This window comes from Mixophyes fleayi, chromosome 5 (assembly GCF_038048845.1).
Source record: "Mixophyes fleayi isolate aMixFle1 chromosome 5, aMixFle1.hap1, whole genome shotgun sequence".
NCBI classification, from domain to species: Eukaryota; Metazoa; Chordata; class Amphibia; order Anura; family Limnodynastidae; genus Mixophyes; species Mixophyes fleayi.
This window is the reverse complement of record NC_134406.1, coordinates 262,385,703-262,402,677: the sequence shown is the minus strand read 5'-3', so window position 1 is coordinate 262,402,677 and position 16,975 is coordinate 262,385,703. Positions and strand designations below refer to the sequence as shown.

The 16,975-nt window shown below is 40.9% G+C and overlaps 1 protein-coding gene across 2 annotated transcripts in view; it reads left to right on the top strand.

Annotated features, from left to right (window-relative positions):
* Window positions 1-16,975, top strand: part of SNTB1 (syntrophin beta 1) — a 117,029-nt gene that overhangs the window by 90,022 nt on the left and 10,032 nt on the right. For both annotated transcript variants that reach the window (XM_075214017.1, XM_075214016.1), the window contains exon 4: window positions 14,885-15,024. In XM_075214017.1, the coding sequence (XP_075070118.1) occupies window positions 14,885-15,024 (140 nt within the window). The remainder of the gene's footprint in view (window positions 1-14,884; window positions 15,025-16,975) is intronic.

Below are 16,975 nucleotides of genomic sequence, written 5' to 3'. Positions count from 1 at the left end.
TTTCTGCATTATTATATTTTAATGCACTCCTTTGGTATGTATCAGAAGTTATCCAATAAGGTGTACCTGGTGCATAGTGACGGTGAAGGCGGCCATTTGTGCCTCAGTGATGTCAGCAGTGAATGGATAGGCTGTGTTCTTATGTAATATTGTATCACACATCGCATCTTTCTAACTCCATGTTGGACGGCTGTCATACTTGTTGCTCTGGAAAACCATCTCATCTCGGACTGCACAGCGTTCCTCCTCTCTATATCCATCTTGCCTGCCCTGCTGAGCATGTGCAGTCCCCACATTGGCTGATTACTGGCCTGTTAACTATTTTAACCGCTTCCTCTTATCTCCCATTGTCAGATCTTCAGGTCTCCTTCCTGTATAGATGCAGTTTTCCTTGTTTCCTGTTTGCACTCTGACTCCTGATCGCTTACACACATACCTGCCTGCTAATTCCTGTGACACCGGTATCATCATCGTGATCCACGGCTGTATTGCTGGTCATAGCGTCTTACCATCGGTCCTTTTACTAGGCTATAAGCCTCACGGGGACCTCAGCGCCTGTGCTGTCCTGTGCAGGACATCGCCCTCCTGGTTCTAACCGGTGTCACCCATTCCACGATCAAGATCAGGGGATATATCACAGTGCCTCGTGCCATACCATCGGTCCTGCCTATAGGCTCTCCAGCCCGCAGGGATCTCAGCGATCAGTCGTCTACTACTCATCGTGTCCTCGTTGCTCATACCTGTTCTAATTTAAGGCCAGTGATTATACTACTGAGTATCGCGTCTCATCATTGATCCTGCTCTGGGCTATTCCACAGACAGGGATCTCAGCGCACAGTTCTCTACAGTTCATCACTCTCACTGCTGTTCCTGTGTCATCTGTTCCTCAGTATATGTTCGTGTTAAGCCAACATTACATCGCACCTCATCATTGATCCTGAATCAAGCCTTCGTCACCCATATGGGACCTCAGTGCTCTTACCTGCTGTAGTGTGTTCCACAGTTTACCTGAAGGGTTACTACAAGGCATCGGGCATCATCATAGATCATGTCTCTGGGTAACCGGCTCTTAGGGATCTCAGCTCCCCTGTATATTGCTGCTCAGCACAGACACCTCTCAGAGTCGTGGATGGTCTGCTGACTATAGGTCATCTGTTTCTCTCAGTGTATTGTTCCTGTCGTATTCTCCTGACTCACCTGCTGCTCTCCAAGACCTGTGTACTTACCCTCCTGCAGTCCGGCATAGCTACACTTCCCCATTGTCTCCGGGTTCCTTCTTAGTCTGCTCTGCGCCCCCTAGAGGACCGCGACCTGTGATTGGAGAGCAGCTAAGTCCATATCTCCTTGTGAGGATCCCTGGTGAATACCTCTCCTTCCATTATACTGCGCACCTCTCGGGGGCTAGTCAGCAGTTCTCGAGGCCCATCCTGAACCTGAACAACTGACAGTACGTGACACATTGGTTCAGCCTACAGAATGTTTGCCTCCACCTTGTGAAGACAATGGATACATGTTAAATTAAGCTTGAGCACCCATTAACGGCAATTTACTAACACACAAAAGATTCTAATGGATTCTACAATTTCCTTATTTTGCATCTAAATACATCCTGTAACTTCACATGTTTTTTTTTTGCACTATAGCAATTAGTGAACATAAGATGAAAATACAAGCATATAATCATACAAACAAAAAGTAAGAATATCTGTGTAATTATAGCTCCAAACATAGTCATTATTATGAAGCCGTAGGACATTACTGTATTTGGATTGTACAGTGTAATTCCATTTACTGTTTCCTATACTTACTGACCCTGATCTTTTAATACAAACACGTCCCGTATGGGGAACTAAAAGAGGAATATGAAATATGATTATTTTTGTTCTAAAGTGTCCTACTACAGTTTGTAAGACCAGTCTCATTCAGAAGTCTCTGATACTGGTCCTTACATTACACAGGTAATTTAGGGGATGTATATTCAGATGTTCAAGGGAGAAACTCCCTCATAATGTATAGGGGACATATGCACAAGTATTATAATTATCTAGAAAATAAATAATCAAAGTATTCAAAATAGAAAACTAGTTATGTTCTCATATAGTTATTAGATAGTATAAACTGCATATACCAGTCCCAAGGTTGTGTCTAGCGGGATTACAGGCTCCTGGGCTACACATTAATAAAATATGTGATGGTTGGAGAGACTATGCAAGGCTTGGTGTGTATTACCCTTTAAACTTTCTGCCAGAGTATAAAGACAAGAGTACAAAGCAAGAATATGAAAACTTGCTTCAACTTAACAATCAGGATACACACAAAGTGTGCACTGGATAATAGAGACTGCAGTGTTGATCAGTAGACAATCTGCAAAGTGGAACAATACACAGTACACACTGAGTGACAGTAAACACATCCGCATGATACATCGCATCTTTTCATCAGCCCAGGATTCTCATGGAAATATTGGAACTAAGTGAAGTTTGCCAAGCAAGCATATATACTTTTAAATACCAGATATAATAACCTTTGTGAATATTGTTGTTTATAAAATCTTTTTTATGGCTTGCATTGTACTTACATTTAACACACACACACACAAAAAAATAAATCAAAATTGATTTTGTTAAGTGTGGGAACACCAAATAGTTCCCAATTATATTTCTGTGGACCTAAAAACAAATGTGTACAACACTGATACTTTCAATAAAGTTTTTATCCTTTTGAAGTCAATAATCTCCCCTTTAAGACAACAAGTCGGCCCCCAAACCCGCTCATTAACCCCCAAGCAGCCCTCTCGAATGGGTTATTCGATTACTTTCTCCTTCAGTTCTCCAATCTACCTCAGTTCCCTTCATATAATTCTATAAATCATAAATGAAGACAGCATAGAAGTAGCACGTACTCATTTATCACAAATTTACAGGCTGGACATGTTCTTGTCTGCGCTGTCTTGAACTAAAAACATGTTTAAAAAAACGATGTTGTAAAATAATGTGTGGCAATTTTTACGTTTACAAGAACAATATATCAAAGCACGTTAACTGTAGTTGTAATGTAATATAATTTTAGATTTGTTAATATTTTGTCAGTATCATCATCATCATTTATTTATATAGCGCCAACATATTCCGTAGCGCTTTACAACTGGGGATAAACACAGTAAACTAATAAACAAACTGGGTAAAACAGACAAAGAGGTGAGAAGGCCCTGCTCGCAAGCTTACAGTCTATGGGACAATGGGCATTTGGCACATGAGGTTAAGTCTACATTTTGCATTTCGGCCCAGCCAGACTGCAAAGGTAAAAGTGACTCATAAGCTAAATGATCCTGTCACACAACAATGTTGGTCAGGGGGTAGTTGGCTTGTGTGAAATTGTTTAACGGGTGGTAATAGGGTAATGTAGTGAGGTTAAGAGGGTGGTTGAGGAATATTATAAGCTTGTCTGAAGAGGTGGGTTTTCAGAGAACGCTTGAAAGTTTGTAGACCAGAGGAGAGTCTTATTGTGCGAGGGAGTAAATTCCATAGAGTGGGTGCAGCCCAAAAAAGTCCTGTAACCGGGAATGGGAAGATGTATTGAGGGTGGATGAGAGACGCAGATCTTGTGCTGAACGGAGTTGCTGAGTTGGGAGATATTTTGGGACGAGAGGAGATATATGTTGGTGCAGCTTTGTTGATGGCCTTGTAGGTTAGTAAAAGTATTTTATATTGGATTCGGCAGAAAACAGACAGATGGGGTAAAGACTGACAGAGTCAGTATCTGTCTGTATTTTATATGTACTAAGTAACCAGGCTCCTTCCATTTGTGTGGTATGACAACATTTTGAAGTTCCATGCTGGAATGCATAACAGACTTTTAAATGTTACTTATTGTCAGTGCACTAATCTCATAGCAACCAATCATTAAGTAACTTTGATCCATCTAGTTGCGGGTTAGACAATGAAAGCAAATGTTTATCATTATTGCAGATATCCCCTTTGTTATTATATAGCCCCCATGGAAGACAAGCACCTGGATATAACTATCACCCGTACAAGGCCATTCATTTAGCCGCGTTTCTGTAATCTAGATAGTTTGTAGAAACTGCAGTTACAAATATTCCCAGCTGACCATCAAGTTTATTCTGTGACGCATCTGACCACAGTCACAGTCCCATAAGATTAATTGCCTGCCAGCAGAACAATTCTCTTTCTGAGATGAGAAGACAAGCCAGTCACACAAGTGCAGCTCATGTTTTTTCTCTCTATGTGGGATGTTAGAACGTTTTGGATTATTTCGGAGTATGTCTGTGGTTAACCAAAAAAAAAAGAAAAAGAAAAGTTTGTGCAGTTTTCTATATTTGGAGATGGCTGCAGTAATGTTGTTTGTTTGTAACATAAATTGAAAGGGAGACAAAAATCTCTGCAAAAGCAAAAAATGTGTTATTTATAAAGTGAAATGAATATGCGGTCAGAATGCTGGTCTCTGAAGTGGGGGTAGAAATTCTACAGACAAACCTCTTCTCTCAATTACAAACTGGAAGGCAGCAAATGAGAAGGAGTCGTAAAACCTCATATAGGGGAGATCTGGCACCGATGTTGGGAAGAAAGTTTTGTCCCGTAGGAGAACAGTCGTTGGAGTGATGAGATTGGGGCTGCGGTGTAGGTGAAAAGTAAGCGTTTTTTTCCTATCAAATTCCAATCGCTTACATTTTTAATACTGCCACTTCTAAAATTCAATCACTGTATATATACACCATCAGTGCATAGTTCTGGCAGCTATATAGCCGACACCAATGATGTTTTGAGGAAATTGCATCTCACCCATCCTATAATAAATTAGATTTTTCGCCACGCTCGATGTTGGAAACCTGTACATCAGTATTACACATGAAATATGTTATGAATGTGGTAAAAGGATTAATAAGAACGCATGCTGACTATTGTGGTTCTCCCACAGAATGCTTGCTGCTGCTCATTCATGTTATCCTGCATAAAAAATAATAATTTTCGTTTGAGAACTAATTTTCCCTGGGAACGGCGATGGGGTCAAATATGGCTCCTATTTTTGCGAATATTTTTGCGGATTGTTACGGGCAGAAACATAATTTTGTCTGATGGCTGAGTTTATACATTTTTGTTTTTGACTTCCACACCCAGTAAGGAAACAGATAACAATATGATGCTGCATGTAAGTAGCCTGCACCCATTTGCACTTAAGAAAGTAAATTTATCTCCACAACTAATGATAAAAGGGAGTTATTAAAGGCGATTGGTGAATGTACAAAGCTGGATCAAGATTGGGGCAGCACGGTGGCTCATTGGTTAGCACTTCTGCCTCACAGCGCTGGGGTCATGAGTTAATTTCCCGACCATGGCCTTATCTGTGTGGAGTTTGTATGTCCCTCCCATTTGCGTGGGTTTCCTCCGAGTGCTCCGTTTTCCTCCCACATTCCAAAAACATACTGGTAGGTTAATTGGCTGCTATCAAAATTGACCCTAGTCTCTCTCTCTGTCTGTCTATCTATGTATGTTAGGGAATTTAGACTGTAAGCTCCAATGGGACAGGGACTGATGTGAATGAGTTCTCTGTACAGCGCTGCGGAATCAGTGGCGCTATATAAATAGATGGTGATGATGATGAAGATAAATTGCTGATGGAAAGATCTAAGTATGGGAAACACTCTCTTAGGTTACATTTCAGTACAACCTTTAACACACACAGTTGTGTAATAAGACTATTCTTGATCATTAGCACATTATTGTCACCGATCCTAATCTATCTAAATCCTTTTCGGAACTTTCGCTTTTTTCCTATAAGCGTTTGAGGAGTATTCGAGATCAAATTGTTCATACTGACATTACATCTACCGTAGGAACAAAAGAGAAACACTGGTTAAATCCTAAACTAGATGCCTTCAGATGCATCGGATGTGTCAACTGGAAGTTCTTGATCACTGGTCCTGAGTTTCTCCACCTTACCACTCCCACCACCCGCACCCATAGTTGGTTGTTACCTAGTTACAGTCGCCCAGTACAGCTGATTGATACAGCTGCTGCTGCGTTAGGTGTTTAAAGGGCAGCTGAATGCATTGCAAAATTGACTTGACAAAGATCCACGCAGGATTGATACAGCCGATGTTGGTGAAAGTTGGATGTTTTCTATCTTCTGATTTGATTAAAGAGTTTATTTGTTTCTTTTTTCATTGTGTATTGGCCTCTTGTGCTTTCAGGAGTTACTTTGAGTGCTTACTAACATTTGATTGTGCACCTGAAGTTCCTACCCTACCTCCTCACAACAGCTTAACGCTGTCCCTTTAGCTCTGCCAACCGACAGAGACCCTGTACTGATGACAGTTTATTGGGGAAGCACCAAGAAGAACCTTTGCCCCCCCAAATAGATACAGCTGTACGTGCATGGGGTAATTCTGGAAGTAGGAAACAAACTAAGGATGCATTCTAAAGATTTCATTTGCAAATATTTTACCTGATATTTAATGTGATGTTTTTTAGGGGTTTTTTTATATTAAGGAGTTGACTTTGATACCCTTTCAAATATTTTACAAAATGAAATAAATATACTGTAGAAGGTGAGCAGAAAAAATGTTGAAATTCTATATTTCTTCAGGAAAAAAAATTCCAGTTTACTTCCTGATTGTCGCTGCAGAATGATCATCTGTTTTTTTTAGCAACCCAAAGGAAGCACCTGCGATTTTTTCTGGACAATAGAACACATCACAGCTGGAAGAATATTTTGCATGCTGAAAAATAACCAGCTGTAACTGAGATACAAGGATCCTACCACTGCGGACTGTGAGAAACGACATCTCTCCTCTGCCTGCAGCTTCGACGATGTCTAGTTGCTAAGGGACTTCAAATATTTAGAGAACTTGGCCAGCAGCCAGAAACATTTTTTAAAAACCAGACAGAGATGGTATAAATATTGGGTCATAAGCGATACTTAGAGTCCTGGCCAATGACGACGGATGACTGTTTATTTCACTTTGTCTGCCACTTTAGCTCGGAAATTGCGTGTAACTCCATTTGTATCGTGGTCGTTATGGGCGATGAGGATTTCCCACAATCCTCTGTGCGAATCGCACACAAACCTGACTGAACTTTTCGTTCAGCAGCAAAATATTCCAGATTTTAGAGAACAATTAAAATCATTTTCATTGACACAGTTTGGTATTGATCAGTCCCATTTACAGTGCACCCGTCTCATCCACGATGTGGGCTTAACCAATCTATCATCATAATCAGCAGTAATTATATAACGCTACTAATTTCACAGCGCTGTACAGATAACTCACTCACATCATTCCCTGCCCCATAGGAGCTTACAGTCCAAATTCCCTAACACACACACAGACAGAGAGACTAGGGTCAATCTGATAGCAGCCAATCTCGGGGGTTGTATTGAAGATCTCTGGGTTTCTTCCAAAGCTCTCTCTCCCAATCAGGTTGTCTGTGAATCTTGAGTCAGATTTCTTGCTCGTCAGCGTGAAGTGACGTTAACCAGATGTTTGAAGCTGAGTTGTATTTAGTATTTCTACTTTAGGGTCAATAACTGAAGAAAAATGGGCTTCAAATGTGGATTTTCTGGTTGAATTGTTTTAACTCTATATTGTCATACCTAATTTTTCTATCGTGATTCAGCTTCTGATGAGCTATAAGCATGGAAGGGGGGCTGAGTCTTGCAGTTCAAGTTTGGTTGTTTTCTCTAACAAAAACTTTTCATAAAACAGTGATTATATTTGAAAAGGAATTCAGACCTTGAGCTATAAAGAACTTTAGCACGGGGAGGCTATGTAGGGTAAAGCGTATTTCTGTCTTGTAAAAATCTGTACATATTTTGGATAATAATTTCTGACCCTGCGAGAGGACAGCTGAATAATCTTATAAAACCATTAGAGTACTATTGCCCTTCATCTGTACTGGATCTGTTTTTTTTAAATTATGTGCAAGATACTTTCTCTTGATAGCTCAGCAGTTTCACTGTTACGGGTCTGTCAGTCGCTTTGGTATTGTCACATATAGAGCCCAGCCTGTGTAATCTCTCCACCTCTAAGGACGATGATGTAGGGTGGTAACCCAGCTTCTGTTGCCAGCCTTTGAGTATCAAGGAAGGCTCTGGATTAATAGTATTTCCGAATAATAATTTGGGCCAAATTCCCCTTGTTGTCCCCATATTAGCCACTATTTCATAGTGCTCCGGGCAACGCATTTCCTGGATTTCAATGTAAACGGTGGTATCTGTGAGTTTGTATTAATGTACAGACTGAGGCTTCATCCTATGTTTTTCAGCTCTGTTTTGGAGTGAGAGTGAGCCGATAATCTGCTGGTAGGCGCTGTGGCATTTACTCCTTAGGTACCATAATCAGAATATCATGTCACCGGATTGGTTCCATTCTGAGCCTTGTATACATGAGTTTCCTGTGGTTACTCCTATGTGTTGTACAGCCTGGCGTTCCTCTATCCTCAGATGCCATCCTACCAAGTGTTCTGCATATGCGCAACCCGGGAACCTTTTAAACCTTCAGCTTCATGGTGATAGGAGGATCACCAGCCACTTTTTTTTTAATAAGGGCCCTCCTCCTTTCTATGGGTGTCAGATCAGCAGGTCTCCTACCTGATAGGAAGCATCTCCTCTGACTCCCGTCCGTGCTCATACTTACCTTTGTTCCTGTCTTCGTGAGTTAGGCCATTCGTTCATTGGCTGCAGCATCGGTCCTGTTCCAGAGTTATAACACCTGTGTGGATCTCAGTGCTTCTGCTCACCGCAGTGTATCGCTTCACAGCTATATCTGTACAGCTTATTCTGCTGTTCAGACCTGTGACTGTACTTCCTGCTCAGCCTATCCTTTTATCGAGATTCGTGGCTACACTGCTGATCATCCCACAGCACCCGTCCTCTACCTGAATTCCATACACCTGAGGCTACATTCCATTCTGCCTTACAGTTACTCGTGGTTCTCTGTATTATCTGCACTGCGCCCCCTAGAGGACCACGACCTGTGGTTCAGAGCAACTAAGACCATATTCCCTTGCGGGAATCCCTGGTGAATACCTCTCTGGGCGTAGCTGTCACTCAAGCTGAGATCAAGCGCATTCCAACTATCTGGCTTTCGTGACACAGAACTAGCAGTTCTCTGCTCTTAAAGCAGCAACTAATTCATCATCATCTTTTATTTTTGAGGCTCCATAGATTGGATGGAGCCATACAGTCAGCAGAAAACACGCAGAGCATAATACAAATACATACTGGAGCAAGAAAACAAACAATAGCAGAAGACACAACTTAGAACACAGAGAAACCTTTACAAGAGGCCAAGGAGGTGAGAACAGAAGAAGGGAGGAAGAGAGAGCCCTGCTCGAGTGAGCTAACATTCTAGAGGGGTGAAGAAGTAAACGGGGACAATGGGGGGACAAGTGGAATGGTCTGGTGGAGCATGAGGAAGGAGTTGTCCTAGTATGGGGCATGCTAGGTAAGCATATAGAGGTGAATTTTGAAGGAGGGCTTGAACGTTTGGAGGTTTGGGGCGAGTCTGGTCGGTCGGAGCATGGAGTTTCAAAGGTAGGGACCCGTCTCAGTGGCCTGTAAATCGGGGGACTTGGGGGTGCAGAAGAGCAGAGCTAGGACCTCGGAAGGGTGACCTGGATACCTGTGCCCCCCTCACCTCTTTGTAAGCGTCCTCGCTGTCAAAATTTTCGCCATCATTTACGCGTACCCAACCCGTCTGATTGGTTGACACTTATTCAACGATATTTGTCAATCAGTATGTATGGTGAACGCTTAATTTGATGTTTTATATATAATCCGAAAAAAAATAAAACTGTTAGGCTTTGATATCTTCTATAGTTGATAATGGATATAAAACACACAAAAGGACGTTGGATAGGACAGAATTTGATTTCAATATTTCACTGCCTTGTTTTTGTCACTCATTTCCAAGACTACCAGTTCTGTCCCAGCCTCACGACCTGTGAATAATACATAATCACTGCACAAATTATAATCAAAGCACATGCATTATGAAATATCATGGTTAAATACAAAACAAAATAACGACCTGGCATGTGAATATCTGAGTACCCATGCATACTTTTCTTCATTGTCCTGCTAATGCAAATGTGATTTCTCTCCCCAATTCTTTTCTTCCCCAAGCATGCAATTACTCTCACTTGCCTGTGTAATAAAACAAATATAATTAGTACCTGCCTGTTGATTATAGCTGTTAAATCGGTGCACTTGAAGTAACAGCGGTACAGTCATTGTTAGGGAGAAACAAAGTTCCTGACACCGCGCTTTGAAAAGCCAGAGACCCAAATGAGGGTGAATGGAATGTTGAGAACCAAAGAGGATACATTGTAACAGTAAGCCTGATTTTAAAAAGAGGGGATTGTTTAAATGAAATGAAATAGACAAATATGCATTGAAACCATTCAGGAGAATGGCTGGAATAACATCGTACTAAAGCCACAAAATCGAAAACAATTATGTATGAGGTCATTAGAGGCTTTTGTACATATAACTGTCACTTAATGCACAGTGGAGGTGCCATTGTGTGATCTGTGATCTGAATAACTAATCCCATCTGGTCTCCTGGTTTCAAGATTTTCACTCTAATCTCCTGGAGGCTGAGGGTCAAGTTTTTCCCACTTCCACTTCACTGGTGAAAGTGGCGTTTTTGTCCCTCAGCTGTACTGCTTTGTAAAATGACAGCCAGATTGATGCTAGGGGGAATGCCGGAATCTGGCTTAATATCCAGTGTGCAAACAGCCTCTGGCACTCTATTGGTGCATAGCATTTACTCCATACTTGCCAACTTTTCCTCGTTGGCCTCAGGGAGATCCCGGGGGAGGTAGGCGTGTGGGGGCGGGGCTTGACGAATCGCATCAAATGACATGATATTTGCGTAATTAAGCCCCGCCCCTCGTCACTTAACTATTGCGGGGGCCAGAATGGGAGGTTGCCCTGCTCTCCCGGGAGCCCGGAGGTCTCCCAGAAATGTTGGAGTCTCCCGGACATTCCGGGAGAGTAGGCAACTATGCGTTAAAGAAAAGCAGCTAATGAATCTCTAGAGACTGAAGTGTCTCTTACATTTCTGTCTCCATTACTGAAGTCATGTTGTCTTACCTGTCAGTCTTTGATTAAATCTTGGTCTCCAAGAAAATGGCCACCTCCATAGGCATCAATACATGGACATAGGACACAATTTCTGAACTGTGTCATCATGCCACAGATGGCGAAGCCAACCACGTCTTGTACTGGCTCAGCACCAGGGAGAATGCCAGACTCTTCAGGCAGTGAGGGAGATCACCCCTATTTCAGGGAGTCTCCCTGACATTCAGGGAGTGTTGGCAAGTATGACTTACTCCTGCTAGCACTGCAGAATTAGTGGCGCTGTATAAATAGATGATGATGAAGAATTAGAATGCAAATGGCTGTCTTAACACTTTTTCACACAGAGTAACAGATCAGACGTCTGGGATAAGCACAGCTGTAAATACCCAGTTTGGGGAGGGGGGATTAAGGAATTGACAGGGGCTGAATTGTTATAACCACCAGAGAGCTGGGGTCTGGATTATGGTACTCACCAAAGATTTAGGGTTTGCATTGGATTTGGGAGGGTGCATTGTGGTAAGCACCAGAAATATGTGATCTGCTTTGTATAGTTATTATTAGGGGGGAATTCAGTTCCCCTCAGAATAACACAGCGGTAAATCTATTACCGTTAATACGGTACTTTTAACACAGATTTCAGGGAGCTGCGTGCAAAAAGTCGGCAATGAAATTACCATATTAACGGTAATTATGCGCACTATTACCGTAATATCTGTAATAGTGCGCAGGCTGCTTTACTTTTTACAGCAATGCGGCCAATTGAATTTTCCCCTTAGAATCCACTGTGTTGTATAGAAGTCACTAAACTGTTCTTTGCATTTTATATCCATCAAAATTACCCAGTTTTCTCTCTGCACAACTACTGTGGACTAACACTTATTGGGGGAACAACTTATGTCACAGGTCCCCAGTGAACTGATGCATTTGCATAGACATCAGTACAGCCAACAAAACGTCTTCTTCCGCTTTCTTTCGGTCAGATGTACTTCTTGACATATTTAGATAATAAAATAAACCTGAGCTTTTGGAGCCACAGACATTTACAGAACCTCAATCTGACTTGATGTGTAATTCAGATGATTTGCAACCTGTGGTTTGTAATAATTCTGTATATTGGTGCCAGGTACGTGAAGCAAGGCGTTGTGAAATGAAGCATTTGCTGGCTGTACGATGCTGAAGACACTTCCTTGCTGTGTGGGAGATTGTGGCACTTCCTCTGGGTGGTTAATCACAGTGTGAACCAGTACTGGAAATTACCAGTGAAACCAGAGGGCTGAGGTCTGTTCTACATTTCAAAGCGCAGTCAGGATGTGCCAGGGAGCGGTGTTCAGCTTCAGAACACTCTCACAAATGAGCGCATTGACTGGGACTATTGAGATCTGAATACGCTCTGATTTGTAGAATTGTTTTACATTGTGCTCAATAGTTTGTTCGTTATTGACCTTTAGACAAATCAGAACTTGGCTTAGCAAATGTTTCAGCTCGGTATTTACTTCTTTTTTAGGGCGTTCTATGGTGTTTCTGCAAGTTTCTACTTGATCATTTCCAGTCTATTTCAGGCTCCTGTATGACCTAGGATGACTTGGTCTTCATGCGTCTAATTTTAAATATCGTAGGAGTGTATTTGTGCATCATAACTTTGCGTATTGCGTCAAGTTCGTCGCACTGCGCATTCCCACAACTCTTACGCCCGTATTTTCACTTGCAATTGCGCTTTGAGAGATGGATCATGGCCCCTGTTCAATTTTGCATTTTTAAACATTGGGAGTTATAGTAATAAATGATGACGATCTTTGCCATTAATTTATTTAAAGCTAGTAGCAGTTTGCTGCTTTAAATTGGCTGCAAAGTTGAGGAGTGAACACCAGGACCAATCAGAAGCCACCAATCAGTGGTTTCTGATTGGTCCATCTACTCGCACTCCACATCTGCAGCGTCAGAGATCGCTGATTTTTAGGCAGGGCTGCGAGTCGAACCCTGGGAATAATGGCTGCACGGAGAGGACCCAGGGGTTTGGTGGATGCTCTGGGTAGTCTAACTTTTGACCTTTCCCCTGTGAGTGTAGCTTTAAATTTCAAAATACAGTTATAGTACTGTCACCATTGCATATCCAAATATATTTATTATTCTTCCTAAATTATTAATATCCTTTATTGGGGTTTGAAGTATTCACCTTTCATGAATAATTGTTTCCCAAACGTATGTGCCTGGCTCATAAATGTTTCACGATTTCATCCACTCTGGGTATTGTGTGTGCTGTATACTATGATTAATATAAACAGAACCACCACTGCCTGTGTTCATAGACACATGCACACGCCTCAACAATCTTTAGGATAGAAAGGAACGTAGCGCCCTCCTTTGGCTATATTAAATGTTGGTTAATACATTTTAAATTTTAATATGCTGCAAGTGTCAAAAAAACGAGAGGTGTTAGGTGATCGTTCCCAACTATTGATTAAATAGTATTAAAAAAAGTGGCTTGTTTATTTTATGTGTCTGTAACATCGACAGAAACTTCAGAGTTCTAATTAAAATACTTTTTTTCAATGTACTTTTCTCACACTCGCTGTCGCTGATTGAATTATTTTTTTTATGCACAGAATATTTTTTGAAAACATTCCATACATTTAAAATATCAAAAACACACAATAATGTAGAAAAATCACAGAGGTTCACAATACTATAGAATATATACTATACCAGTCATTTAGCACACGACTGGTGATTACTGATCTATTCCAAGTATTGTGAACCTGAGAATATATATATATATATATATATATATATATATATATACCTATCTATCTACTATATAAATGCCTAGTGGCGTGTGTGGGGAAAAAAAACAAGCTGCAGCGCCACCTGCTGGGCAGAGTTATACACTGACCTATATATTTCTTGAAGGAGAAGTGACAGTTGGGAGTGGTTGGTGGTTGCCGGGGGTGACAGTGGGGAGTTTTTAACACCTTAAGTAGCTTGATGAAGGATGTGGCGATGAAGATGAAGGATGAGGTAATGGAGAAAAATGATGAGGTGGTGACATGTGGACAAAACCACGTTATAAAAGGGCGCTTGCGTCGGGAAGTAACGCTCTTCCCCTGAGGAGGCCTGGGCTAGGCCCAAATGCATGACAAGAACCTTTTTAACACCTTAAGTAGCTTGATTTGACTAGAATGCATGAGTATCATGCACGGGTTAACTTGTGTATATATATATATATATATATATATATATATATATATATATATATATATATGAAGCTTAATTGTGTTTTTTTGATATTTCAAATGTAAAAGCAAATAAAATGTTTGATATTTTTATAGGACAATATGTTCATGGTTTTAATCATTGGTTAATCAATAGCGCTCTGATAACTTTAATGGTTGTTGAGTGTATTGCTTTTTACTAGCAGACCATTAACCCCTATATTAGAGCTAGTTTCAAATATGTCCTAATATTAATATAACTAGCTCCAGATTGCTGCTGTTACCTTATTGTATCGCTCTGCAAATCAAGGCGCCTACACTGTACGTAGCAGGGAACGCCGTCACTAAGCCTAATTCCTCCCCTCGTCCGGTGCAAATGTCTGCTCCTGAATCCTCCATGCTTGTTGGCAGAAATCTTGGCGTACCTGCGCAAATTGAGGCACAGATAGGGACCAAATCTGATCCTTGAATGACCCCACTGTGTGTAGGCAACGAGGGCACCGTAGGAGAACCCTCAGCCAGGTTTTCTCTCTTCACGTCTGTCTTTACCACTGAAATTTCTTTTCCAGGTACTGGGAGAAAATGAGAAACACTGGAAGCCGGTCCTGCTTGTTGTCACAGAGAAGGACCTGCTCATGTATGACAGTATGCCCCGCGTCAAGGAAGCTTGGTTCAGCCCTGTGCACACCTACCCACTCATAGCCACCAGGTGGGTGTCCAGATCTCTGTGATCTTTGTCGACTATTTTTAATAATGTTTTACACAAGCTCGGTTCAAGCATAACCAGCACAACACCAAGTGGTTCTACTATACAGAACACCAGGAGCCTAAACAATAATTATTTTATCACAGTGGAAGTTAACTTAATGTTTACTAATAATGAAAACTGTACCACTTATCTTATATCATTCCCGTGTCTTATGATATTACAAGTAAGGGTAAAATAAAAGTCACAGGCCCTACAAATTCACAAACTAAGGGCTAGATTTATCAACCCTTCTAAAAAGCAAAAGTAGAAGTGTTTCCCATAGCAACCAATCAGATCCTAGTTATAATTTGATAAATAAATGATAGTTAGAATCTGATTGGTTGCGATGGGCAACACGTCCACTTTTCCTTTTTAGAAGGGTTGATAAATCTACCCTGAATAGTGTAGATCCAGAGAAGGCAAAACATATACTGTATAGGTTTACTTTAAACATGACTTTTATTATTTACTCACTGTATGAAGTCCCTACATAAAATCCAGAGTCATTGACAATTGTTCAAAAGTATTTCCATGTACGGAACGCCTAACGATGGAGGGAGTCAGTAACCATCAGTTCTCTGGCTTCTTTTATGTCTTAAAGTCAAATTTTAACCAGGAGTTGAAAGGGGATCACACTTAACTTTTAGGGGTATATTTACTAAACTGCAGGTTTGGAAAAGTGGAGATGTTGCCTATAGCAACCAATCAGATTCTAGTTATCATTTATTTAGTACGTTCTACAAAATGACAGCTAGAATCTGATTGGTTGCTATAGGCAACATCTCCACTTTTTCAAACCCGCAGTTTAGTAAATCTAGCCCTTAATGGTTTAGGTTTTGATTTAAATAAATATCAAAGCTGGTTCTAGAACTAGGAATGTTGGTTCAGTTTCATTCAATGAAATGGCATCTACAGTGTGAATGGACGGGTGAGCGAGAGAGAGAGTGGGGGGCTATAAGAGGATATTTTAAGGGCTAACAAGAAATAAGAAAGTTAAAGACTGAAATGAAACAGAATCCAGCGACTTCTCTTATTCAGTATCCTGTTGTCCATCTTCCTACTTTGTAATGACACTGACCTCTTCTAGTGAGAGTGCTGTATATATACGGCATCTATATATAGTATTGCACACTTCTCCTTTTCTGTGAAAGGTAAATATTACATATTAGCCGTTATTGAGTTTGGGAAAAAAACCCCATCAAACAATAAAAGTTGTAGATGTGTCCAGCGGAAGGCAAAAAACATACACACACTTGCTTTACAATACAAACAACAAACAGATGATAACTGATTACATAATCATTCGCCTTATTTGCTAAGATACACCTAAATAAACTCTGGGCCAATTAAAGAATTTCCATTGATATAACCATAAGTACACGTCTGTTAGAGATCCTACAATGAGTTAGTGTATTTCCAAGTAAAAGCTTCATCATGAAGGTGAAAAAAACATTCTAAGCAAATCCGAGAAAGGTTATAGAAAAGCACCAATCAGGAAGGCTATAGAAAGAGTTGAAAGGTTTAACATTCCCCTGATACTGACAAGCCCAACATAAAGAATGGAGATAATATGGAATAGTCATTGCTCCAGAAATGAGCATCTGTGAGAGAAGGTCACTTATTAGGGAGGCCACAAAGAGGATTATGTCAACTTTGGTAGAGCTACAGCTTTCCATGGTGGAGATACTATCTATGGAAAACAAGAGTGCGGGCAGATCGTCGCTTTATGGAGAAGTGACAAGATGAATCTTTTTGAAGAGAACTCGTGTGAAATCTTAACTAGTGTTTGCCAGAAAGCATGTGGGGGGCCCACGTACCAAGCAAGGGCGGATTCTAGGGTCTGATGAAACTAAAATTGAACTTATCGGTCTCATTGTTTACAAACATGTGTGTGACAAAGGGTAAATCAAAA